Below are 27,121 nucleotides of genomic sequence, written 5' to 3'. Positions count from 1 at the left end.
TGAAACAGACAGATAATGCTATACCAACTCCGAGTTGCGCATGTGTTGTTTAGAATCCTTTTCCATACACATTGCAAATACAGGGTAGTTTTAAACCGATGTCGGGAATTTTCATTTTTCTCGATCTTCAACACCTTGTGAAGCATTTTAAAGCAAGTACTCGGGTTCAGATAACCTCACATTGCCATGATTTGTTTTTCCTCTACTCCCACATTGTGAGTAGATGATTCTTCTCTCTCGACCCGCGGCGCCTTTGTTTCCGTTTTAAAGTCACGTAAAAAGCGTGACTTAAAAAAAAAATTATTTCTCCTGCACTCAAAAGTGTCCCGTCAATCTCAGAGGGCCGCTTGCCCGGGCCACCTGATCACCAGCGCCATGGGCTCTCGCGCTTTGTTGCGGAAGGCGGCGCGGATGGTACCCACGGCCTCGCAGTGGCTGGCGCTGCGCAGGCTGACGCCGTCCGCCGAGATGAGCTCGACTCCGGGCTGAGCGGATGGGGGGCGCAGGGAGAGAGAGAGAGAAACGCACAGCGCCATACGCCACGGGGCCATCGTCGACGTTACAGTCGGAAGACAAAAAGAGATCCAACTACCACCTTTTCCACCACCCCCCCCAACCACCAAACCACCTGGACAGGCTGTCGGGGGAATGTGCTGTAAAGCGAGCGCCTATCAAGGGCCCTGAATGCGACGTGAAAGCCGGCGGTGTTGGCCAGAGCCATGGCTGTAGGCTGCCTTGGTCTCCGCAGTGCTGATGTTCGCACACACCTCGACGGGTATTCATTCGAGGCCGAGTCCACCTAGGGGAGGCCCAAGACTGTTTCAGATAATTGCCACTTACGGTTGGCCACGAGCGGTAATTAAACTTGGAGGAAATTGGGGTTCATGTGCAGTGCACACTAACCACGATGTTGCCAACACTCATATGGAAACACACGTTCCTCAACACGTCCTCGGAATGTTACGCTGCATAACGGTGGCGTCGTGTGATTGGCAAGGCGCCCTGGGTCCAAGAAATGAAATAGCGGTCCCCTGTCCCAATTTCTCAGCACCGTCTTCATAGCCGAGAACCTGGGCCGTGGACGTGGACTCCAGTGCAGTTGTCCACCTAGAATCTCGGTAGCCACGCCACTGCTGCGTAATAATAACAACAACAACAACCCGTTTTAAATGTAATCACTGGTAGTGGAGCGGATACTTGAGCTCAGGCAGATACTTATTTGGAGATTACACACTTGCATATGTATAGCCCTTTTCACTCCACCGCTGGATGAAAGCCTCTCCACGCAGCATCAGTCACGAGGGTTTTTACCATACTTCACCATGCTGGTGTGAGTTGGTGACGTTGCCCAATGCTGTCTAGTGAAATGTGGGTTTGAATTTATGCATTTTTTTGCATAAACATGGTAATGTATTTAGGAAAAGTAATATAAACCGGTAAGGTAATACAGCACTGCATGTATGCAATGTTTTAATTTTAATAACGGCCAAAGTATTTTCCGTGGGTGCACCTTCCAAGTTTTTAATGCAGGAAAATCTGAAAGACCAAATCACAACACGGCACGAACTGATGACAAATTTTCCACCGCTTGGCCACTTCTGGACAAATATCACTCCCGTTAAAGTGTATTCTACTGTTACTCTCCCGAGTTGGGATACTGCCGCCGTGTGACGGTTAGCACGATGGACTTTCAATCCAGAGGTCGATTCGATCTCCCGGTACGGCAGATTAAATAATAGGCCAAGTGTCTCAAATCCCCCTCGACGTCCTCTGGTCTAACACTGTTTGAGCCTCACCTCTAAAGAAAGCTGTCTCTGGTGTGGACCAATCGGCTTCAAAGACAATGCCATATTAAATCAGAGCACGTTATTTTTTGTTTGCATGTTCACCACAAGTATATGTGGTTAATGCAAACATGTTTTCTTGCTAAAACGGTTTCTCTTCGGTGCTTCAACATCTTAACACAGCTGTTTTATTGCCAGAAATGATAAAAACCGATTCTGATACAGGTCACGTGTGTTGGGGTAAAGTGATTGTACTCCTAACTTCTACCGAGACGTCTGATCCGTGTGGAAGAGGGTAAAATACTCTCTAGAGGGGGGCTCTCTCTAGCAGTGCTCTTCACGAATTTGCAGAGGGGGCTCCACTTTCGACCACAAGACATGTTCAGTGTGAGGGCCGCCACACCGCCTGCAAGGGCCGTTTTCACTCGTTGTGCATTGTCGGGGGCCGCACTGAAGGTCGCCAGGGCCCGCCAGTGGCCCCGCGGGCCTTGCGACGAGATTCCTCTTGTGAAGGTCCCTTCCGAAGCAGTGGCGAGGGCCAAGCAATTACTGGGCTGCACCTTTACCACCATTTTACAAGGTGTCCATAGAGGTGTCCATTCTTAGACAATTATTATTTTTATTAGCAGTTTGAAGTGTGAAAAAAGTTGGCCGAGTGCTTCTTGGGTAATGAAACTGTTTAAATAGAAAAGGTCGAGCGATTGTGAGCGTCATGTAGCAGCCACCCGTGACAATCGCAGATGTTGGTTTACGCCTGAATAATTTTGTTTTATCTTGAGTTGTGTCTCGCCAACACCGTCGCGGACATGAGGATATTAGGATGAATTAAACTCTTCGGATAAATTCTTCACACAGCCAATGTGCGAGTGTGTGCCGAGTTTTATCAACCGAGCTCAAACTGACATCGTTAGGATGATTTGATAATGGATGATACCTTTATAGACACCATGTGTACATTAGATGCTGCCCTGAGAAAGTGTGCAAATTAAATGTCGGGAACAAATGGAAGAGGGTGTCAATCCCCCATGCACTGATTTGTGTTGCCTGATGTCCTGCTACGTCACATATCTGACAACGAGAATTGCTCCCAATTGCGTGCATACGCAATCCATCGTGCCAAACGTGCGTCTCCCACGTGAATAACTCAACACCGCCCTGCTCATTCACTTGAATGTCCTCTCCACTAGCCTGCCAGTGTCCATTTGGTCTTCTTAGTAGTGCTTCAAGTATGATTTGTGTTTCTTATGTAACCCCGATAATTCTCCTCTGTATAGCCCATGGCGGGGTGGAGTGGCCGCGTCGTGCTTTGCGTACTGCGCTCTAAATCCGGCTTCCTGAGTTGAAATCCCGACGGTGGTTGAAACATCGACGGCAAGTCATATCTCAACTGGTCATGCGTCCCCCCTTCACCCAATATTCACTGGCCGGCGTGGTGAAATACGTTCAGAACATTTCCCATATTCTATATTATAGTCAACACATCACAATCACTGTGGTTGTACAGTAGTTCTATAAAACTAAATTCTCATTGTTTTAGTTGTTTGTCTCACCTGTACATCTTTATAGATGAGCTCATTTGTAACATTGTTATAGCATTTGTATTAATTGTAAATAATCGATTTGACGATACAAGTATTGTGAGCTTGAGAATCGATGTCAGTTGATGGATCAATGCAATGTCAGTTGCCTAATCGTCACGCCAGAGAGAACCAAATCACATGGCACAGAAATGTAAACATAGTCCATGTGAACAACAACAATTAAAAAAAATTGCATAATTTCATGCGTGTTCAGTGCCACAACTGATCAAATTAGCCCGTTACTTGCTCCTGAGTGGGCGTAAACTCCATTAGCAGGATTTTGATCCGCATCTCAACTGCAGCATCATCACAGCGCTTTTATATCCCCCAATTATTTTAATTGCTTTGCGAACATGGACTCTGTGTATCTTTGTGGACGCACACAATAAATACAATGCCAGTCAACACATTAAAATGTGCTAATGGCACGCTAAATGACTATCTCAACCGAGTGGTACCTGCACATGCTTTGTGTTAAAAAGAAAAAAATTAGATTTTGTGAGATGAATGTTTGACTTCTTTCGGTAAAGTCACAATACATTTTTCTACCTACGTGGCTTTACCGAAATAACAAAAGAGTATGGATTCCTGCAGTCATGAAAGCTTCCTACCAGGAATTGTTTTTTCGCAAAAGCCTATTTACAGGCCAGGCGGATTTACACGTGAAGCGTGCCTGGGACCATGCTCAGAGCCGGCTCAAGTTAAGCACATGGCTTTAAGCCAGCTCACCCGAGTCAGGCCTTTGCAAGAGCAACACTACACCAACACTATCCGCTGAAGCCCTCTGTGTGTATGTTGAACTTCTTTCGCACCGTACGCAGCCAACCTTGATTATAATCGGAGGTGCGGGGGAAGACAACAACCTAAACACAAAAAGGCAGTTTTAAAGACATTGGTTCTCAATCGTCACTTAAAAGTGCGCAGCTCCAGTTGCTCCCTAATATGTGAAGGAAGAGTGTCACAGACCGCCGCAGAAGTGCATATGAGAGCGTGTGATGCAGCGACCGTCTTTGTTCGATGGCCAGCCAAAATCCGCTGCGAGGATGACCGGAGTTTGCGTGATGGTTTACGCTCCTCTCGTGGCTATCGGACCTCGACATTGGCATTTGGCTCCTGAGCCATAGTTCCATCATACACAAGATGAAGGAGAAGAATGAGAAGGAGGAGGAGAACGTGAAGAACGTGAAGAACGTCCCGGGAAGACCCAAGAGATTCCCCAGGATTCGCTGCATCGAAAAAGAGGAGCTGGCAAACAACCAGGACAGGTGGCAACCCCCCCTGGTGCGCTGATCGGAAGAAGAAGAAAGGGCATGAATGTTTAACGGCACAGGGGCAGCGCCGCTGCTGGAGCACTCGTGTTGGCTGGGGGCATTAATTATGTATCTCGTCACCCCCCGCCGTGCTGGGTGACACAATGCAAACAACAGTGGCACGGGCTCGAGGAAGCAGTTGATATTTTGCAGCTCCAGGTGACCCTTGGCAATGTAAAGGGCAGCAAAATGTTTACGACGGTTTGTGTTATTGCAGTAATAGCCTGGGCTGTAAACACAGCTGGATTCCTTACTCCATTGCCATTGTTTGTTGTTGTTGTTTAAAACAAGAACATCTGTAGTAAAAAATAAATCGCCGGTATAAGAACTCGATAAGCTGTCGCGAAACGTTGTGGGCAGTTAAATAAATAATTTCAAGATGTTATTTTATCTCCCCAAATGAAAATGTTAAATCATTCCACCACCCCGTGGGGTTTCCGTTCCAATTTATATCCAGCAGCATTTGTTTAAGCAAGCAAACTCTTGACCGCTTTTAACCTTCAAGTGTATCAACATGTACTCTTGGAGTCAGGCTTATTAAACAAGTGCGACTGGATCGCCAGATGTTACTGGTAAGAGCACTCCATTTACAACACAGTGCCCAAGGCTTTTTTTGTCGATATTTTCAGATCGCAAAGGGTTAATGGGTTATCATTTCATGGGCTGCCCCCTGTTAATAAATTGTGCATTTTATCCCGAGACCATGTACAGTGATAGACAAATTGAGAGCGTGTTTTGTGTCCTGCACAAAGCAAAGCAAAGCTTTGTGCAGGGTAAGTGTTGCCCCAGTAAACATGGCCAACGTTGGCATGTTTACTGCGGTGTCTTATGCAACGTAAACAATCATTATGTGCCACGTGTGGGATGAACAAGAGCAATGACGAACGCGCTGGAATGAATCGGGTGCCCAGAGAAGGATGTTGGATTTAGAAGATGTGTGGGCAGGAGGGCAAGAGGGCGACAGAGACGGACATGGTGGTGGACACCACATTAAGGAGTGGACCCAGTTCAGCATAGGGAACATAACGAGAGCAGATGGTCGCAAAGGTGCATCTGCGAGGGATGCAGTGACCGTCTTTGCTCGATGGCTCGCCAAAAGCCGCTGCTGCGAGGATGACCGGAGTTGGCGTGATGGTTTATGCTCCTTGACGAGTTCAACTAGGTATTGTGATTAATTTGCGAAGAGCACTTTGTGTGTAATGATCGGGACCTGATAATGTAGAGATGGATGTGTGAGTTGGAGGACACGTGGGAGCTTCTCACTTGTAACAGATGGCACTCGGCCGCGGCTCCACCAGGGAAGATCTTCTCAATCTTCACGGCAGGCTGAGCCACGATATCTCTGCCCCCAGAAATGCTCATTCCTGATGTGGCAACATCACCAGGGAACAACATCACCAGGCAACATCACTCTGGCAACACTCTCGTTCAAAACCACTCCGCGCCGATAACACTCACCGATGGATCCGGAGATTTCCTGCAGGAGTTGTATTTATTGCACTTGGCTATGCATCTATAATAAAAATAATAATATCTGCATTGCAATATCTATTAGACAATAACAGTCGCACTGGAGTAATATCAGTTTGCGTGCCTTACTGAAAATGACACCGTCTGTTTTTGACTCGTGGTACTCGATTTATCCGACATTGTTCTTCAGGGATAATGGATAAACACTGCCTCCCGGTGGTGAGCGTCTATTACTTCGTAAAATCTTATTTCATATATTTTTTTCGCTGCGGAACTTTAAGCAGCCTTCTTCCTAAGGTGACGGGTCCGGTTGTACTGCGCCCAAAACGGCAACAGCAAGGGCTTGAGTCGCACTTCGAGAGGCAACAGTCCTGGCTGTGTGTGGCGGTTGCACATCTTTAATGCAGACGTCTTCCACAGAGGAAAGGGAATGGGGTCAAACAAAGCAATCACACCAAGGTAACAACGGTGCGTGCAGCCCTGCAATTTATTGCTCGCGCCAATGCTGTCAGAAGGGCCTCCACTAGAGGGAGCTCTTCTCGAGGGTATTTGGCCTACTCTTCCACACTGACTAAACGCGCCTGGTTTACAGGTTGTTGTGGCCTCGATCCCGACCCTGAAGCCTCTATAAAGCCAATCCTCAAATTTCGATTGAAAGCTTTCCTGACTGCAGGGATTCATCTTCGTGCTTCTTTCGGTAAAGTCACGTAGAAGGGAAATAATAAAATAATAAAAATAAAACATAATAAAATAATATTAATATATAATATTATTATATTATTTTATAATGTTTTATTTAAATAATATTAATATATTATATTATTAGTTTATTTTATATTATATTATTATTTTATTTTATTATGTTTTATTTTGTTATTTTATTATTTCCCTTCTACGTGACTTTACCGAAAGAACCAAGAAGAAGCCAATCCTCGGTTCACGCACTTTTGTGGTACGCCATTATGGAATGACGCGCGCTTTGTATGGAGACCTTTCTATTGACACACGCGAGGCAATTTTCGGAATAACTTCGTCCGCAACGCGACGTCCGCCACCCCCTGGCCTGGCACCGCGACCCAGTGGCATTGCCAGCAGCCTGGGCAGTACGACGACTCTTCCCCTTGTCCCCACAACGCAATTACGGTGTAGGGTAGTTACAAGTAAGTATTACTGCATTTTATTTTATGGGAATTATATTAGAGTTTACACGATTTTTTTAAAATGTAAAGTATTATATTGTTTGTACATCTCTTGTATTGATATAGGCTAGGATAAAATAGGCGATTGTCTGCGAGTGTGAGCGAAATCCCCTAACTCCATCCTTTACCATTATTTGTGGGAAAATTGCTTTTGACATACGCGATTTTGAGATGTGTGCGCTTGTCCAGAAACGCATCGATCGTGCATGTCAATAAGCACCTGTCTTTGGAGTTTTCATGTTATAATCTTAGGTTTTTTCGGTAAAGTCACGTAGGTTTACCTAGGTTTACCTACGTGACTTTATGAATTCTTACAGTCACGAAAGCTTCAAATCTAGTTTGCATGCTCGTTCCGTGGTTGCGTGGATTTTTCTCTGGTTCCTCCGGGTTTTCCCTCCAAATTTAGAAACATGTGTTGAGAGTATTTGGCTGAATCTTGATTTGAAGCTTTCGTGGCTGCAGGAATCCATACTCTTGGGTTCTTTCGGTAAAGTCACGTAGGTCGAGAAAAAATAGATTACGACGTTTCGATCGCCACACAAGCCATCGCATTTGGCTGCTATACATTTCCACACGATAAGCCACTTCCTCGAACTATCATTTGTGGGAACAGGTTGCTTCTGAAAAAGATTTACAGCTTAGTGGGCCTTACCCGGTAAAATAAAAATCGTTCACAGTTTCTTATAGTTTTACCCACACCTTACACCACCCACGTTGACCTGCCGATCAACTCATTTGTGTGTCCGTTTATACTGCAGGGTGGACAGAAGCACCGGTGATTCAATTGCCGCACCGGGAGAACAAACCGCCGATCTCTGGATCGCAAATCCGATGTGCCAACCATCACACCATGGCAGCATCCCAACATTACAAAATGTTCTCGAGGCTCAATAAGGTTTTTCCTCTTGAGATCAGTTGCTCCGATGTACCTCTAATCTCTGCCTCTTCTTGAGTCACGGCCACCATCCTCTTACTTGGTTTCCACAACATCCTTCCTTCAATGGCCCCTTTACGTCTTCCTACCCTGCACCAGCGGCATCTCCACAGCTCTTCGAATCGCATCTTCTCTGTCTCTTGCCATCACATTGCCAAACCACCTATCTGTCGCAAGTGAGGTTTATCTGGGCAAATTATGATACATTGACAACGGAGCATTATGTGCAGTGTGTGTACGTACGTTGAACATCGTTCGCACTGCACGTGGCCAACCGTGCTCATCGGTGTGCGCGACGTACCGAGCGATTGCTTCCTTTTGGAGATCTTTAAGAAAACGAGACCGTGCCCGCGCTCTCTGCCGTCCTGTTGAGCAGCACTCGCCGCTGAGGCTCCAGCGAAGTCACCTAGGGAGACGTCCTCCAGAGAGGCGACCTTTGGTACCGGCTTGAGTTTCATCCGAGCGAGCGATGCTCGTAACAGCCGAGACGTTTCCTCCTCCTCATTCATTGGTCTCAGCAAAAATCCACCATGGTAATCTGCGACCACATCGGCAAGTCATTTTCAAAGCAGCCACGAATATAATGGGTGTAATGATGCTGCTTCGATGCATTAATATTGATTTTTAAGCTGATCGACTGAATCACATCTGTAAGAAAGTATGCGGTTTTTTCAATTTGTAGATGTATGTAATGGGTTGTTAATGTGATCCCTGCAGCTACTAGAGGCCCCTATATTCACCACAATGTAATAAAATATACATTTCATAGAATCGTGACAATTCATCAAACTGCCTGGGGAGTGAATTATTACAACCCTAATCAGCATAAGCCTAAGATCCAATCAGCCCGAATGTGACCGGTCTCAACAGATGCCGGAAGCCAAGGAGGCTATAGACTTCATAGTGCTTGGATTGGGTTAGCATCATCTATAGCAGGTCGTTATAGGCTGCTGTGAGCCTCCGTGGTGGGCAGCAGAGGGTTGTTGCAGCAAAAGTCATTGTTGGATTGTACTATGCCACCAGGTCTATGCTCCCCACCTTCGCCCCACCCACACCGACCGGCGTGGAGAATTGTGGTCAAACAACGCTGATGACCTGCGCAACGTAAGGAGACCCTCGTCCACCGGTGAACTGGCAAAGGGCTCACACTCTTAGGTTTTTTCGGCAAAGTCACGTAGGGAAAAATAAATAAATAATAAGTTCGATACTATCAATAATAATAGAAATATAATAATAAATCACGACGTTTCGGAGGCAACACAAGCTTCCTTCATCAGGTGTAAAAAAGGCACAGCAAAATAACTGTAGTGACAGTTATTTGTGATGGGACATTATTATATAGGGTAAGAGGAGGGGGGGAAGAGCCACGTGACTTTACCGAAAAAAAACCTAAGAGTATGAATCCTTGCATGGCAAAGGTCTGTCTGTGTCCGTGTAATGAATGAGTATAGTGCAATGGTAGTTGTCCGAAAACAGCACCCGGTGATGGATGAATAAGAAAGACTGAACTCACCGGGAACAGGAGTGATCAACTGTTTTCTTGGCATCCCTTTTTCAGTAGCTCTAAGCACTGGACAGTAATCTGCAAACACATCCATACTCTTAATTTTGTTCTTATTTCCCAAGTACAGTATGAAATAATATCGCAGTTCAAACACGTATATTATTCATAATTTGTTATGAGCATGTATTGAGTACGTTGAGTTCGGTAACTCCTTGTGTGTGTCCGTGTTCTCTACGACATATTTTTCATCTCACATGCAGAACATAAATTGGACAAAAATCCCAAATCACAATCCCGCATAACACGAGTCTTGAGACTACTGCGTAGGTTTCTGCGGCTGTGCTCTATCGCGCTCCGATGTCTTTTAGCGTGAGCTGTACGGCATGATGTCCGACGTTTTGCTCCACGTGCTGAGAGCTTCTTGAGTAAAGCAAATTAGTTCTTCAATTCGTCCCTGAATAAGCTCTCAACTCCTGGAGCGAAATGTCGGACATCGTGCCAAACAACACGAGGTCCAACCAAAAACACTTTGGTGAGAGCTATGAAAATTGAGGCCGAGTAATCATTTTCTGGGTTAACAAAGAAACCACGAATGTCCTATTTCACAAGCTCCCGACCCCACTCACGCGCTCGAGTGTTTACACGAGACGCGGTTCAATCTTGATTTGAAGCTTTCGTGACTGCAGGAATTCATACTCGTTGGTTATTTCGGTAAAGTCACGTAGAAAACGAATAATAGATCACGACGTTTCGATCGCCACACAAGCAGTCGTCCTTTCCCACCTGAGGACGACCGCTTGTGGCGATCGAAACGTCGTGATCGATTATTATTTTTCTACGTGACTTTACCGAAAGAACCAAAGAGTATAGAGACACGATTAACCCACTCCCTCGGCACTCGTGCCACTTCTACTGGGCAGGGAGGGACTGACTCGAAGCATTAACCCCTGGCGCCTTGCCTAGATGGTTGCATCGCAAGACCACGAGAGGTGACTACGGCCTTGGGAAAGGCCATCATCGAGCGGTGGACAGATCATGGCTCATGATGAAGCACCCTGGTGGTCTCTCTGCAGCGTAACCCGACGCACCGTTCGATTCCTCGATGGGGCTTTGAGACACCACCTGCTCCTCCACCTGTCGCGCGTGCTCTATCTGCTGCTGCCCTGCATCGTGGAAGCCTCGGGAGCCAAACCGAGACGAGGCACGCCGGCTTTTCCGCATTGCTGCTCACACACACGCACCCAGCACAAGCTCGTCACGCCGAGTACGATTTTGAAGGAGCTATTCAGAAATCTCGGAATGTGGATGCCATGGAGCGACTTCTGTAATCTCTTCGAGTGCCGAACGTGTGATTTTTTTTTTCGCGCGGGATTAAGTGATGGCAACCATTTGGAATGAATTACTTTTTGAAGGACGGATAACAAATCTTGGTCTCGGTGATGATGCTGTGAAGATAACAAAAAATATGTCACGTGTTACTTAGATATTATTTACAGAAATTTAAAAAAATGGTTACAAAATTATTTCCAATTTCATTAATTATTAACACAATACTAATTTCGCAACTGTTTTTGTACATTGAACTCTAGACGAATACGAATAGAAAATCTGGTTATATACACATGCGTTCAATATAATATTTCCTCAAAAATGACATTAAAATCACAAAAAACCGTGATACTACGTTGGCAGTGGTGCACAGGCACAAACAACACAAACCCAACACGTTCCTCATTAACACGACCCCAAAAAGTGAACGGACATTACAATGTTTCGGGCAATGGACCTCCTTCGCATTAGAAGCGAACATAAAACTGCACGTGCAACCTGTGCAAGCGGTAACCCGCGACAAAATCCCAACGTGAAAAACGTTGAAAAAAAGTAATCGAATCGACTCACCGTCAGCAGACCCCTCCGCGTGGGCCAGATCTCCGCCCTCGTGCGGGTAGCCGGGAGCCGCCGTCCCTGGGTACGGGGGCCGTGGTGCGGAGTGAGAGGGCGGTCGCTCGTCACCCACGGAGGGCCCTTCGTCGCTTGGGGCCGCCGCCGCCGCGGGGCTCGCGCGGCCTCCACGAAACAGGCTCATGACGGGGCGCGACCTCGTCGTGCCCGGCTGCTTCTTCTTCACCCACGTCAGCTTCTTCTTGACTTTCTTCTTCACCTTCTCATCTGTCTCCTCCTCTAGGAAGAACAAAGAGCTCCATTCTTAATGCACAGCGTGGCCATGGCAGCGGCCTCACTTCCTCCCCGGCGGCCTGCGGGGCCAAAAGCGGACGATGGGCCCTTGGTGGCCAAGACGTTGGTACGCAAGGGCCACTGACCGAAATGTTGCGTCGTGTTTACGCGGAGAGAACACAAGACCCTTGTCCGTCTGTTGATTTTGGTGGCGCACGAAGCTTTTATATGGGCAGTGCAATTGGGGCGATGTGTGGTGAGCCTTTTCAGTCGCTGCAGAGCATTCATTGCAGCATACACATCGCAGCGTTGTCAGGACACCTTTGCTGAATCTAGGGAAATACGTGTTCTAGGTAATGAAACTAGGGAAATACGTGTTCTAGGTCATTAAACTAGGGAAATAAGTGTTCTAGGCAATGGATTAGCATCGCCAAATTTCCGGTGAGATTTGTTATCCAAAAATTGTAAATACTGTACTATAAAAGAGGTATTGCAGGTATGTTTAAAACTCCATACTATTGATGAGTAATTTTACTTGATATGCCTGATGTACATTAGCACTCGGTGAAGGGGTGGAGCAGAGGTGAGTGCACTGAGCTAGGAACGGGGCAACCTGAGTTTGATTCCCAACCACGGCTAACGACAGTGGCGAGTGATAATTATTCAAGCGACCTGGAACCCCACTTTTACCAACCTGCATTGACCAGTATGGGGAAATACTGGATGGCTCAACAACCCCATGGCTGACACCACGTGTGCTGGCCTTAATCCACCACTGGATTGACAAAATGACTAAAACATTATTTAAAACAATTAAATCAATGCAGGTGCTTCCAGTAGCCTGATTTGGCTTCGACATCCAAATGCAAGTAGTTACACATTGCATACCGCTGACGATTGATGGAACATTTTATTTGCACTGTGGTGGGACATAAGGACTGGACTAACACTTTTTATAAATTATGAGAAACTCATCGACAGAAAAGTGCGTGTAGAGGCTCTTGGCATAAGAATAAAAAGACATAGGGAGGTGAATTCTAAATAGCAGACAGCCCTCTTGTGACAATTTTGAATCTTGGTAGTTTACAACAATATTGTGGCCACATTGTTTCAGTGGTATAAACCGAGGCTGTGTGCTTTATATATATACACAGAATGGTGATGTCACGTGACATGCAAAGACCAGGCTTATAGTCACAAGAGTGTATTTTGCTGTCCATAAATCACCTTTTGTCTGTAGTCTTACTCATGGCTGGAGTTTTGACGGGCCCTGGCTTAAGGAGATCCCTGTCCGTGAACATCACGCAAACCGACAGAGGCGTCACCCCTCCAGCCTCCGTATAAGTTTCATTCAACTTGGCGTAAGTTTAACAAATCACTCTTGACCCTTAAAGTCTCTTCGCAATAAATCTGGCCCTGGTGAATCTCCCCACTTCCTCCCATGCACGCCCATCTCTCCAAAGCAGTGTGGCCTCTGCTGCCTGGGGCATGAGAAGGCTGCGTTGCTACCATCGCTGCTGTCACCGTCAGCAAAAACTCATCCGTCTCCTGTGCTGTCATGCGGTAATCCCCGCTCCAGACTGTACTTTCAAAGTTAGATAATTTTCTTTCTTACAGCTAGTAAATAAAATAAAACTGGAATGGAAAGGCTAATATAAACCTGGCCAGGTATCCAAATAAAGAGATCATCATTTCAATCATCGGTCACGATCCAACTACTGCTGGATGAAGACCTCACCAAGCTTTCGTAATCTCTCAGTGGTCTTGTGATGCAACCGAATCTAATTGTTTATTTGTAGAGCGCCTTCACTCAAGGCGCTTGCCATAAGTTTAAAACAAAGGTGACAGAGTAGAACGATTTAGATGGCAGAGGCGTGCAAGGTTTGAGGAATGAGTGACCACGATAGTGGGTACTTGGGATAAAAAAAAAAGAATGGGGGAGGGACAGGAAGGAGTGGAGGGGTGAGGGAAGATGATGGGCGATAGAGAATAGGTAAGCTTCAATCCATCTAGCATTTGCACGCAAGCTGATTTCATCGCTCCATCTCTGTACTTCAGGTGGATGACAGCAGGTTGGCTTGGTGTTTGAAAACTAAACTTAAATTATAAAAAGTAACACACCAATGTGTCTCAAGAAGAAATAAAGAAATAGATAAGCGGTTTGTTTGACCATACTTTACCGCCACAATGTAATGAGTTATATTCTCATATTTGTATTGGTATCACCTCATTGGAAAATCCATCATTCCTATTTTATGCAATTTCTACACAAATATTACCGTAAAGAAATAACGGATTTATTAGCTTTGTATTTGTTCATGCTGTGGGGCAGTAATGATTTACTCCCTCTAAAATTCGATCAACGCTTACAATTTAGCGTCACAATTTTGGTTGTACAAATAATTTTATATTTGCCACATAATCTACAGTATCGCTCACGATGCACGAATCGTGGGCACAAGAAATAATCATTGTAGGCTCGTGCAAACGATACGCGTATAATTCATCAAACGCATGGCTGCAGTTTCATAGCGCGCTGAGTTAACCACCGCGCCCACCGATGTCACGTGGCGGCGTCATCTCATCGGTGCTGTCGTGCAAAGGGGGCCCTCGTTGGGCCACGGAACCCCACGTCACCTGTGAGCGTCCTGGAGCTTTGTGACCTCCGGGCTGGCCGGCGCGGCCAGCTGAGGGCCGTCAGCAGGGCCGTCTTGGCAGAGAAGGTCGACTTGGGCTTGGGGGCCTCCTCCGTCCCGCCAGAAAACGTGCGCGGCCTCACCAGCAAGATGTCTCGGGACGTCTCGGAGAGCCTCACCACGGCGTCTGGCGCGCCGCATTCAGGGGCCCAACGTTTGTGGCCGTCACAGTCTTATATGGGTGCTGTACGACCGTATATCAACGTAGATGTGGTTCGATCTTAAATTTGGAGCTTTCGTGACTGCAGGAATTACTCTTTGGTTCTTTCGGTAAAGTCACGTATAAAGATAAAATAATAAATTAAATAATAGCATACGACGTTTCGATTGCAACACAATATCTGTCTGCTTATATGTCTGTCGATAGTTTTCTGGTTAGATTTTTGTTGCTATTTCATTTATACCTGATGATGATTGCTTGTGTTGCAATCGAAACGTAGTATGCTATTATTTAATTTATTATTTTATCTTTATACGTGACTTTACCGAAAGAACCAAAGAGTAACCGTAGATGTGCCCAATCTCGGCAGATCTTTGAAGCCAAGTAAACTTTTTTGCCTGGTTAGTACTTTGATGGAGTGGAAGATGGCAGCCATCACCGCCGCCCACTCTGTCAAGTGAGAAATCACGACGGATGCTGTCAACGCGGTGACTGACCGAACATCGATCGTCGATCTCCCGGTCTCCAGACCAACGACACAAGTACTTTGATGGTAGATTGCCTGGGAATTCTGGGTGCTGTTCTCTTGGATTACGAGGTGACCGGGAGATGGAAGTAGAGCAATGGATCCATAAATCTATCTGTGTGGAGCACTCGGTTTTCCCACCTCGTTTAACTGGGTTATCGATTCTCCTCCCGCAAGAAGCCAAACGCTCGCTAACGTAAGTGGCTAAAGTTCCCAAAAAAAGCAGGAGCTTCTTGACAAAGTGTCTTGAGATTCTGTTAGGCTATCCTGGCCAAGGGCGATATTGGTATTGTAATATTACATCACTTTACACAAGTTAGAAATGTTTAGTGTCTAGAGTGGGTGTTCAGCACGGTACTGTTGGTCATTTGTAAAACAGGATGCATCACGTGACTTACCCCAAAACAGAATCAACATGTATATCCTGTCTCAAATCTAATTGTATGGTATATTTATTTTTATTATAACACTGCAGTAATGGTGTGCTATTTTGCTAAGCAGAGGTATTTTCTGTGATCTTAGCAGAGAGGCATGTTTATGTCACGTCTGGTCAGCACGACATTAGTTCAACAACATCCCTCGATGTAACATGTTCATTTATCCAGCTGGTTTGGCCAAGGAAATATTTAATACCATACTATGAGCTGAAATATTTCCATTATCTTTAATAGTTTGGTTGCAATTGCTTTCCCTCAATACAGCAGAATTACGCGAGAGACCTGAATCCTCATAAGGAATTTGTCTTACACCACCCGCTCACAATTGCCCTAATAAAATGTAAGTGCCATTGCAAATAGTCATCTTAAAACCCCATGAAATGAGGTTACAAGTCACATGTCGTGCAAGATTATCATCACTACCATCGGCATTTGGTTCCTTCCGGGCAGAATGTGCACTTACTTGAATCTGTACAACAACAAAAACATTCTCAAGGAACTGCTCTGACAGACAGACAGACTCGTGGGCAGACGAGACGCTTCATATAATGCAGATTGAAGTGATGCGTAAAAAGATGTGAAACTGGTTTGTTAGGCGAGGTTTTTCAAAAGAAGGAGGGTGTTAACTAATGTTGCCATAGAGATGATCTGTACCTTCTCCGTCGGACGACTGGGGCTCTCCGTCGGGGCGATGATGGTCCAGGTCTGTCTGGACGAAGGCTTCTCTCCGCGTGCTCAGAGCGTCGCTGTCACTCGAGGCGAAGGGGTCATCGTGGAAAGACCCCGAGTGCTGCTCGGCGAGAGGAGGGGAGAGCTGGTAGCTCGGCAGGAGCCCATTGGCCAAGGATGAGCCCATTGCAGCAGCAGCAGCAGCAGTGCTTGGTGGAGACACGTGGACATTGACTGCAACGATCAATGAAGGGACACACACCAAACGACATTCATTCAGTTAATACTGGTAGGAACCTCCTGGTTACACCAGCCCACAGGGGATTATTGTGTCCGTCCGTCGTGCAGGGAGGGGCTGGGTGGGGAGGAAGGGGCTGGGTGGGGAGGGGCTGGGTGGGGAGGGGCTGGGTTGGGGCTGGGTGGGGGGTGGGAGGGGTGGGGCTGGGTGTGGAGGGGCTGGTCACCCCGTGGTGCCCTTATAAAACTCAACGTGTAACCTACTCACGCCGGCTTGTGCCCGCCCTCACAGTCGGGCATATTTGCGGAATACACCACGCCGCCGTTGACCCTGGCCATTGACCGAGCAACCCAACGTTCCTACCAGCTCCCTCCGCAGGAATGTGTTACGAGTGTGGGTGGAGTAGTAGTGCAGTGGTGCATCGGTTAGCACCCTGCGCTATGAACCGTAGAGTGGAGTTTACTTTCCGGCCACGGCTAACATGAGTAGCGAGCGATGTCTGAACCGGTCCCGGTCGCACCGCTTCAGCAAACCACACTGACAAGCGTGGTCAGGTATGGACAAGCAACCCCCATGATGGACACGGTGTGAGAAAGCCTTCGTCCACCGGTGTATTGCCAAGGAGCTGTAAGTAATCATTGTGTGTTTTGTGGAATTACTTTCCAGTGTGAATTTATGATGAACTTCTTTCTCACCGTACGTAGCCAACCGTGCTAATCGGAGGTGTGGGGGAAGGGCAACAAACTAGAGACAAAAAGCAGTTCTCAAGAAATGAGTTTACAATCTGAATGTTAAAGTGCATACCTCCCAGTGACTTGCTAATATCAGAAGTGCATCTGCGAGCGATGCAGTGACCGTCTTTGCTCGATGGCTCGCCAAAAGCCGCTGCTGCAAGGATGACCGGAGTTTGCGTGATGGTTTTGGCTCCTTGACGATTTCAACTAGGTATTGTGATTCATTTGTGAAAAGCACTTTGTGTATAATGATCGGGACCTTATAATGTATGGATGGATGTGTGAGTTGGAGGACACGTGGGAGCTTCTCGCTTGTAACAGATGGCACTCGGCCGCGGCTCCACCAGTGAAGATCTTCTCACTCCTCACGGCTGGCTGAGCCACGGTATCTCTGCCCGGTGTGGTGTGTTTAGCGTCATCGCCAAAAGGAACTCACCCTTGTTGAGCCAGCTGTATTCTTCAACGAGCTCCTGGAATGCGGGGTAACGGCCAACCTCCTAGAGAATCCAACAGAGGAGTTGTAGAAAAATGTGTCCACTATGAACTGAACACAACACTCACGAAAGAGTTCCATTTGCCAATAAAGTTACACTTGTATGCAAAGGCAATGCCATGATTTTACTTCACCTGAGGCATGTATTACAAAGGATATTACTGGATTTCCTGTTCAACTTTTAATTCTAATAAGAGCTATTCATTTCAAAAATTTCGGGACAAATTATACGATGAACAACAATTATATGCAGCCATTCTGCTAGTGAATAAGATACAAATGTATACATCATTTTTTTTAAATCATTTGGAATCCAAACTAAGCTGCACAGGATACATTGCATTCATTTAAATACACTTTTAATCAGGAATAAACTACCTTAACGAAATTGTAAATAACAGTAGTGGCCATTAAAGGGAATCAATTCTTACTCGAGAAAATTGTAAGATACACCACTTATACTTTTCATACTTGATGGACACCCAGGGAATGATTCCATTAATGCAGCATCTGACCTTGTTGATAGAATTACCGAAGATATGGCACAGCCTGGCAATGTAGTGCAGTGTGATTGTAGTGCAGTGTGATTGTAGTGCAGTGTGATTGTAGTGCAGTGTGATTGTAGTGCAGTGTGTTTGTAGTGCAGTGTGATTGTAGTGCAGTGTGATTGTAGTGCAGTGTGATTGTAGTGCAGTGTGATTGTAGTGCAGTGTGATTGTAGTGCAGTGTGATTGCAGTGCAGTGTGATTGCAGTGCAGTGTGATTGTAGTGCAGTGTGATTGTAGTGCAGTGTGATTGTAGTGCAGTGTGATTGTAGTGCAGTGTGATTGCAGTGCAGTGTGATTGTAGTGCAGTGTGATTGTAGTGCAGTGTGATTGCAGTGCAGTGTGATTGTAGTGCAGTGTGATTGTAGTGCAGTGTGATTGTAGTGCAGTGTGATTGTAGTGCAGTGTGATTGCAGTGCAGTGTGATTGTAGTGCAGTGTGATTGTAGTGCAGTGTGATTGTAGTGCAGTGTGATTGTAGTGCAGTGTGATTGCAGTGCAGTGTGATTGTAGTGCAGTGTGATTGTAGTGCAGTGTGATTGCAGTGCAGTGTGATTGTAGTGCAGTGTGATTGTAGTGCAGTGTGATTGCAGTGCAGTGTGATTAAACCAAAGGTTTGGCACATATACTGAGAATGCAGTGTGATTGAACTGCAGTTACAGTACTGAACATTTGAGACGTAACCCGATGTGGTATGATTCTAGAACAACGTTGAACTTTCTTTGCACCGTACATAGCCAACCGTGATAATCGGAAGTGTGCAAATAATTCATGAAATGTATACAATAAAGTATAATCTATAACAAAGTGTTGCATAGAGTGTCATATAACGTATGATAATATAACGTCATGTAACGTGTACTGTAAAATGAAGTTTCTCGCTAATTCGTAATTTGTATCTCCTCGACTGAGGCGATAAATGTCGCAAATGCACTTTGTAACGATACATTTTGTCTTCATTTAAAGCTTTCGTGACTGCAGGAATCCATTCTCTGGTTCTTTCGGTAAAGTCGCGTAGATAGAAAATTAATAGATCACGACGTTTCGATCGCAACACAAGCAACCGTCATCAGGTGAGACAAACACCGCAGGTGTCCTGCTGCCTCAGCGGTTCTCCTGCCGTGTTTGTCTCACCTGATGACGATCGCTTGTGTTGCGATCGAAACGCCGTGATCTATCAATACATTTTGTCTATATTTTTAAATCCTTTATATTAAGTTCACTTGCTTGCTTGCTTGCGCGCTTACGACCGTGCAAATCTTTCGGTCGTTTTTTAACCCACTTTCCGTGATCCAATCGAGCTGACATTTTGCACACAGTCTCGTTGTGCGTGACAATTTATTTTCGTTAAAAACATTTTCCATAACTTTACACTTTTTAGGAAAAAAAAATTATATTTAATTACCAATTGCTTAATGGTGGCAGACAATCATCTGCCCCATAGGTGGCAGCCATCTCAAGCCAGAGGACGAGAGGACTCTAGCCGCCACGCATATAAAGGATTTATAGTGAAAAACTTTGTTTTTACGGGTTAATTTTTTAACACCTCTGCCGATGCAGTGCAGGGTGTGATGTCACGGCGGTGAGCGTGGAGCCCCTCACCCGGATGGTGAGGATCACGTGCTCGTGCTGCCTCAGCGTCTCGACCGCGACCGCGTGCGACACTCCCTCGAAGTTGACGCCATTGGCAGCGACGATCTGATGACCGATCCTGATTCCGCTTCTCTCGGCCACTCCGCCGGTGTCCACCCTGGGCCGGCGAGGAGAGGAGGGGCGGGGAGGGGCGGTGTTCGTTTAAACTAAAACTAAACTTTTATTTCACCAGGTAAGGCCTCGCTGCGCTGTAAAGCTCTTTTTCAGAAGCGACCTGGCCACAAATGATGGCTCAACGAAGTGGCTTATCATGTGGGAATGTACAGCAGCCAAATATTCTAAACGCAAGTTCCTAAATGTGGAGGGAAAAACCGTAGCACCCAGAGAAGATGCAAACTCCAAATATACAGCAGGCGTCAGGGTTGGAACTGAACCCACGACCTCCTGTATACCAGGCGAGGTAGTTAACATCTCGCCACCATGTGAGATGTGAGCAGCGTGATGATGCATCGATACACATCGATTCTTACGGGCCTCTGTGTGAACATGATACATCATCATTAACGAGTGTGTGCAAACTGAGAGGTAAAGAATTACTAAGATTCCGAACAAAACTGCAAATGAGACAGAGACAACGACAAATTAAACAAAGGAAATGGAAAAGGTCAAACTATGCCAGCCAAGACGGGGTCACTGCGTTACGCTTTTAGTTGCACTTTTGCAGCCGTCTGGAACGCTCTTCCGTCCGATATTAGGAAGCCACTGGAGCTATGCACTTTTAAATCATCGAGATTAAACTGCGTTTTGCGTTCAGCTTGTTCTCCTTCCCCAGACACCTCCGATTAGCACGGTTGGCGACGACGGCGCGAAAGAAGTTCAACACGTATAAAGATAAAATAATAAATTAAATAATAGCATACTACGACGTTTCGATTGCAACACAAGCAATCGTCATCAGGTTGCAATCGAAACGTCGTAGTATGCAATTATTTAATTTATTATTTTATCTTTATACGTGACTTTACCGAAAGAACCAAGTAATAATTCCTGCAGTCACGAAAGCTCCAAAATTAAGATAGAAGTTCAACATGCAAGCATCACAATTACACGGATCGCCATAGCCGTGGCGACCCGTGTGTGTGTGTTTGTGTGCGCACCTTGACACGTAGATGCCGAGGCCGAACTCGCTGCCGCCGCGGATGTTGAGACCCAGACACGGGTCCTCTGGCGAGAGGCGGAGGTGCACAACTCGGTCCCGAGGAGCCGCGCCGTTCACGAGGTGTCTGGCTGCGACATCGACCCTGCGCGGGCACGGCGACGCACAGGCTTCGTGTGTGTGCCCTGCAGTGGAGTGGCCATCGAGTGTGTGCAGGCGGTGCAACTGCGACGTGGCCCACTGGGTGTGTAGGAGCTCAGGTGCCGGGCTATGAAGAGGGAGCGCGCTTGCCTATGTACGGTGCGATATAAGTTCTACATGCATACGTACGGGAGAAGAAGGCAGGCAGAGGGGGGTGGGGGCTGTAGTTCATCCCTTTTAAACAGGGCCCATACTGAAACTCGCTATGCCACTGTTTACTGTGTTTTTGGAAAAATGGCTATTAAAAAGAAAAAAAATACCTGAATCTGGCCATGTGCATTGCTGAAACCCTCTGCCTCATCAAGTCCAAGCACAAGACTATCAATGTCCTCATCCGCGTGGCTGCCGCCTGATGAAGCTAGTTGTAATTACTGGCGAAACGTCGTACTCAGATTGTAACTGTTGTGGCTTGGCTCTCCAACACACCGGTGTCCTGTACCAGTGACGAATTGGCATGTCTCGCTCTATTAGCACGGATGGCTACCTACGGTGCGAAATAATTTCAACAAAACGTACATATTAAGTGTCTTCAGTCACACTTATACCATCATATTTTCTCAATACCCTTTCTATGCAGTTGAACTTCACCCCTCATTCCAGGGTCTAATGAATAAAATCACTCTGTAAACTCTTTGGATGGGCATGTCTGCCCAATTTAGATGACGTCTTTTGAGATGTCGCATTCAGAAACTTTATTGACACCAGGCACAAATGTGGGTGCGTCTTACTTTCTCATAACCGATAGGTTCCTGTATTGTTGTTTATCATTGGGCCAGCTTTCTCGATTACTCGAAACTGGAGGTAACCGACTGCGTCAATTAAACTCAGCCCGCTCTGGCGGAGCGCATGAGGATAGAGATGACTCGGCGGGCTTTTCAAGTAAAAAAAAACCTCGAAGTGAAGTAGTGGATCAATATTTGTCTTTGTGAACCCGATTCACAACAAGAGGGATTACAAACGCGTTTAAATGTGTTCTCAAAGTCCAGTTTGAAATGTAAGACTATGTTGATCATTTAACTCTGAAATCTTCTCGTACCAGTGGATGACTAAATCCACGTCCCCCCCCCCCCAATATTCAAATATGCTCAAAATGTCCCCCCCAATATATTGCTATAAAAAATTGCTATGCTATGTAAATAAAAACAACACTTTGCTAAACCTTGGCCACAATATCTGGACTTGTCTTCATATAAATCAATGCATAGATTTCTGGTTATATGATTGTGGTTATGGTTGTACTTTATTAACCCCTAATCTCTGCCATTACATACAATGAAACAAGAAAAGGTACAAAAGTAAAAACATAGCAATGTAATACAATACACTATTGGACATTATTGTAAAAAATAAAAGTCCATCCCATGTTCTTGGTTCTTTCGGTAAAGTCACGTAGAAGGGAAATAATAAAATGATAAAAATAAAATGTATTATGTTTAATTTGTATTATTTTATTATTTCCCTTCTACGTGACTTTACCGAAAGAACCAAGAAGATGAATCCCTGCAGTCACGAAAGCTTTAAATCGAAATCCATCCGATGTGTTAGTAAACTTTTAAATGTTTTAGGCAAGAAATGAGTTTTCAAATTTAAATATTTTTCTGGGTTGGGACCCCCAGACACCCTGGAAGATTTGGTCCCCCCCAATGTTGACTCCATGGCGACGGCCTTGGTGCAATGGGTCTCGCTCACCACGAAATCTTCTCGCTCGAGCGCTTGAATCCCGGCACGCGGCCCACGCGGCGCACGGTGACGCGCAGGAGACCCGCGCCACTCGTGATGACCGACACGGCCGCGGCCAGGGTCACGTTCTCCACGCTCACGCCGTTCACGGCCACGATCCGGTCTCCCACGCACATGCCCTGCTGGGCTGCGGGGGTAGGGGGGGGGGGGGCATAAGGGGTGCCCGCGGTGGTGGCGCAAAGAGCCGTCGTGGGTTGCAGGGGACGGGAGAGGGCACGGGGGGTGGACGCATTGTGCGTGAATTATCAGAAGGGACGCTGTGGTGGAGGAATATTGTGCGTTGGCGATTGTGGATCGCGTGCGCAGTGTTTGTGTGCGGTGGGATGGGGCGAAGAATTCCAAGGTTAATTGTGCTGCAAGGACAGGACAGTTGATGGACTGAATGTGTGTGTCAAAGTTAAGTAAAATTGTTGACTTTAAACTTTCGTGACTGCGGGAATTCATATTATTTGGTTATTTAGGTAAAGTCACGCAGCTGCCGCTGCTGTCTCCACTCCGTTAAAGGAGGAATGGACGAGATCCACTCCGCTTCTGAACAGACAATTGAGTGGATAACAGCTAAAGTTTAACAATAGGTTTTACCCTACCTGGGAAAAAAACTATTGTTATATTTTAATACTGGCAAGAAAGGTCTTATAAACAACATTTAAAGTTGCATCTTTAATCTGCTGTAAATTAGTCCATAGGGAATAAGAAGTTCTAAGAAGATTAATCGTGGTCAGTGGACAGGAATGTTAATGTGCACAGATGGGATCGTCACCTCACCCCCCCCACCCATCACCCCCCCACCCATCACCCCCCCCACCCATCACCCCCCCCACCCATCACCCCCCCCACCCATCACCCCCCCACCCATCACCCCCCCACCCATCACCCCCACCCATCACCCCCCTCCACCCATCACCCCCCCCACCCATCACCCCCCCCACCCATCACCCCCCCACCCATCACCCCCCACCCATCACCCCCCCACCCATCACCCCCCACCCATCACCCCCCCCACCCATCACCCCCCCCCACCCATCACCCCCCCACCCATCACCCCCCACCCATCACCCCCCCCACCCATCACCCCCCCCACCCATCACCCCCCCACCCATCACCCCCCCCCACCCATCACCCCCACCCATCACCCCCCCCCACCCATCACCCCCCCACCCATCACCCCCCCCACCCATCACCCCCCCCCACCCATCACCCCCACCCATCACCCCCCCCCCCACCCAATGCACGCACCCGCCTGGCTGCGGTCCTCCACGCGGCTCACGTAGATGCCCAGGCCGTGCTCGGCCCCACCGCGGACGCTGAATCCCATGGGGCCATGGCCGAGTCTGTTCAGAGTGAGGCTCAGCTCGGCCGCCTGAGCTTCGCCACCTTCCTCCCCGCTCTCCGCTGCAGACACGGGGAGAAGGGGTGGTGGTGGTGCCGTGATGGACGAGGAACTGGAGCACAGCTGGTCCATTCAGTCATTCATTAGTTCATTCTGTCTGTTGTATTTGGTCGTCGTGTGTGTTGGTGTTGTACACAGAGGTGCAGCCTATGTGGGTGTAGTGAGTGGCTGGATCCCCCGACAGGTTTAGCCATGGCTAAGAGAAAATGCCCACGACATTTGGGACAAATATCGTGGAATCATTATTCTACCTTCAACAACGCTGATTATGTTGTGATGACGGAATCTTCAAATAGACAGCGGCATGCGAAATGCCGGGGCACAGAGACAGTGGCATAGTACAGATATAAATGATTCATCGAACGGTCGACGGAGAATGTGTGTAACGATGGTGGAGTTCCCATCACGTTGCATCATTGCTGACTCTCGTTTGTCCTCCTCTGAGGTGCACAATGCATCGTGTGTTCACCCTATGAATATTCAAAGCTCACCACTCGACCTTTCATGCTTGCGGAGCAGTACAATGTCGACGCTTTTGGGAGGCATCTGAATGAGCCAGCGGCTTCAAAAAGACAGAGGGAACTTCTTTAAAATGTTGTTCGTGGCAAGCGAACGTCAATGATGAATGATTTGTGTAGTGAAGGGGGTTCTTTGTCGGTGCTTTGTGAAGGATTCTTGGGTTACTATTGTCAATCAACCACACACATAATATAAAATAAACGTGGAATTTAAGTATTAAATCTTGACTTAAAGCTTTCCTGACTGCAGGAATTCATATTCTTTGGGTCTTTCGGTAAAGCTACGTGGCTTTACCGAAAGACCCAAAGAATATGAATTTAAGTATTGATTGAAAGTATGGGACTGCGGTAATCGCGACTGTCCGACCAGATCCTGAATTCATCTCGGATGATAAGCGGAGTTGAGGCTGGCTAAGACTTTGGGTTGGCCAGAAATTGCAGTACAGCAAATTCATTATATTTGTAGTTTTGTATTTCCCCCAAAATTATATCCCGATTCCATCGGCGTCAAGTCATGAGACAAATAATCTATTCGGATCTTTTTGGTCGTCTAAATGACCAAGACCTGGATTTGATACAAGACATCGATGATGACGCCGTGTTCTCTCTCTCTCTCTCGTCTTTTTCCACAACACGAGAAGTCATCCTCCCAACCAACGATCACCGCGGTTTCAAAGTTCTCTCTTCATCGGCCGCTGCCAACGCGAGACATCTCTCGTGAGTTTGAAAAGTTTCATCTGGAACAAACTTCTGCAAACGCTTATAATGATGTTGGATTTACTAGGATGCATCATACATTTGACGATGCCGACGATGCATCACATTGGTCGTACATTTAATGATGATGGTCTGTAGTCTTCATCACATACGCCTTATATTTTATGAAGGATTGAATGATGACGAAGCATCTTATATGCCCTACATTTTTACGATCATAATTACTACGATGACAAAACGGACAACAATGATAACAATACACCGCACGAACCCATTGAACACTTCTGACCTAAGCATTATCCAATGACCCCCTCACTTGGGTCGCTGATTCCTATAACCCCCTGCGGTAAACTCAGACCCCTGTACCGTGACGCACCGTCACTGCGAGGCTCCGCGCTCTCGTTCCATCCCATCGAGTCCCAGGGGGGCCCAGACGCCGCTGCCGTGGGGGGCTTTTGTCGCCGCCTGGGCTGCGTGAGCCCTCGGCTCCTGATCCTTGACCAGAGGGCCGTGGATTCTTCGGCAGGGAGCAGAGAGGCCCTCGGCGCTTGGCGAGGTCGTCCCGCGGGTGTCGTCGTCGTCGTGCGCGGCGCCGTCGCCTCCATGCGGCGGAGAGCGGCCCCCTTGCAAGGGCGGAGTCGTCTAGGGCAGCCCCATCGACGCCTCGTGTCATTGACTCGCGACGGGACGACTGTGGAAGGTGCGCTTCATCCTGCGCGGCTCTGTGTCTGTGTGTGTCTGTGTCACCACTGGGGGTCTGTGTGTGGGGCTCTGTGTCCCTGTGTGTGGCTGCGAGTACGCGTGTTGGTCGGCGTGTCACAGCTCTGGGTCCGTGAGTGGCCGTGGCCGTGGCAACGAATGCACTGAACTTGGCCGTGTGTGTGTGTGTGTGGCTGTAGGTACGCGTGTGTGCGGCTCTATGCGTCACGGCTGCGGCTCCAGTGAGTGGCCGTGGCCGTGTAAATGAACGCACTGAACGTGGCTCAGGCCGTAATGTTGGACGCGTCTCCTGCACGTCGCACACGTGGCAACGGGAGATGTCCCGTGCACCAGATCCAATTACAGCCACCGCGCATTTGCATAGCTCGGGGTAGCGCCGCGTGTCTGCCCCGAGCCGCGGGGGCGATGGGGGCGGCTCTCACCTGCCCGCGCGCTTCACGTGGCTCGGGCAGGTCGGTGCAATTCGCAGTCGCTTTAGTTGTGTTTTTAAATCCCGTTACGTCGAATTGGCAGCATTGTTCGGAATGTTGTTTTTTTTTCTTCTTCGTAAATAAGTTGCGTTCGGGTCTACGACGGACACGAGAAAACCCGTAGTCGCTTAAACGTAGTCACGTCTCGTAACACTTCTAATAA

General features: G+C 47.2%; 1 protein-coding gene across 1 annotated transcript; it reads right to left on the bottom strand.

Moving 5' to 3' along the window:
• Positions 1-335: 335 nt before the first annotated feature.
• On the bottom strand, positions 336-26,489 carry PDZD7 (PDZ domain containing 7). The gene is made up of 15 exons (XM_078861219.1): positions 26,145-26,489; positions 24,380-24,535; positions 23,093-23,270; positions 21,204-21,347; positions 20,056-20,203; positions 17,853-17,913; positions 16,430-16,678; positions 14,594-14,779; positions 11,681-11,962; positions 11,185-11,226; positions 10,870-11,004; positions 9,791-9,859; positions 8,579-8,815; positions 5,938-6,038; positions 336-485 (listed from the first exon to the last, which is right to left on the bottom strand). Exons 1-15 carry the CDS (start codon positions 26,371-26,373, stop codon positions 336-338), a joined length of 2,367 nt encoding a protein of 788 aa, XP_078717345.1. The 5' UTR covers positions 26,374-26,489.
• Positions 26,490-27,121: the final 632 nt, after the last annotated feature.

The sequence above is a fragment of the Lampetra fluviatilis genome, chromosome 12 (assembly GCF_964198595.1).
Source record: "Lampetra fluviatilis chromosome 12, kcLamFluv1.1, whole genome shotgun sequence".
NCBI classification, from domain to species: Eukaryota; Metazoa; Chordata; class Hyperoartia; order Petromyzontiformes; family Petromyzontidae; genus Lampetra; species Lampetra fluviatilis.
The sequence above is the reverse complement of the archived record's forward strand: the minus strand, read 5'-3'. Positions and strand labels throughout refer to the sequence as shown.

Excerpts from the sequence above, each read along its gene's own strand:
- PDZD7 (XM_078861219.1), bottom strand. The coding sequence starts at position 26,373 with ATGGAGGCGACGGCGCCGCGCACGACGACGACGACACCCGCGGGACGA. Across the intron at positions 11,963-14,593 it reads AAGCTCCAGGACGCTCACAG|AGGAGGAGACAGATGAGAAG; the intron begins GTGACGTGGGGT and ends TGTTCTTCCTAG. Across the intron at positions 11,227-11,680 it reads CGCGGAGGGGTCTGCTGACG|CATCATCACCGAGACCAAGA; the intron begins GTGAGTCGATTC and ends TTATCTTCACAG.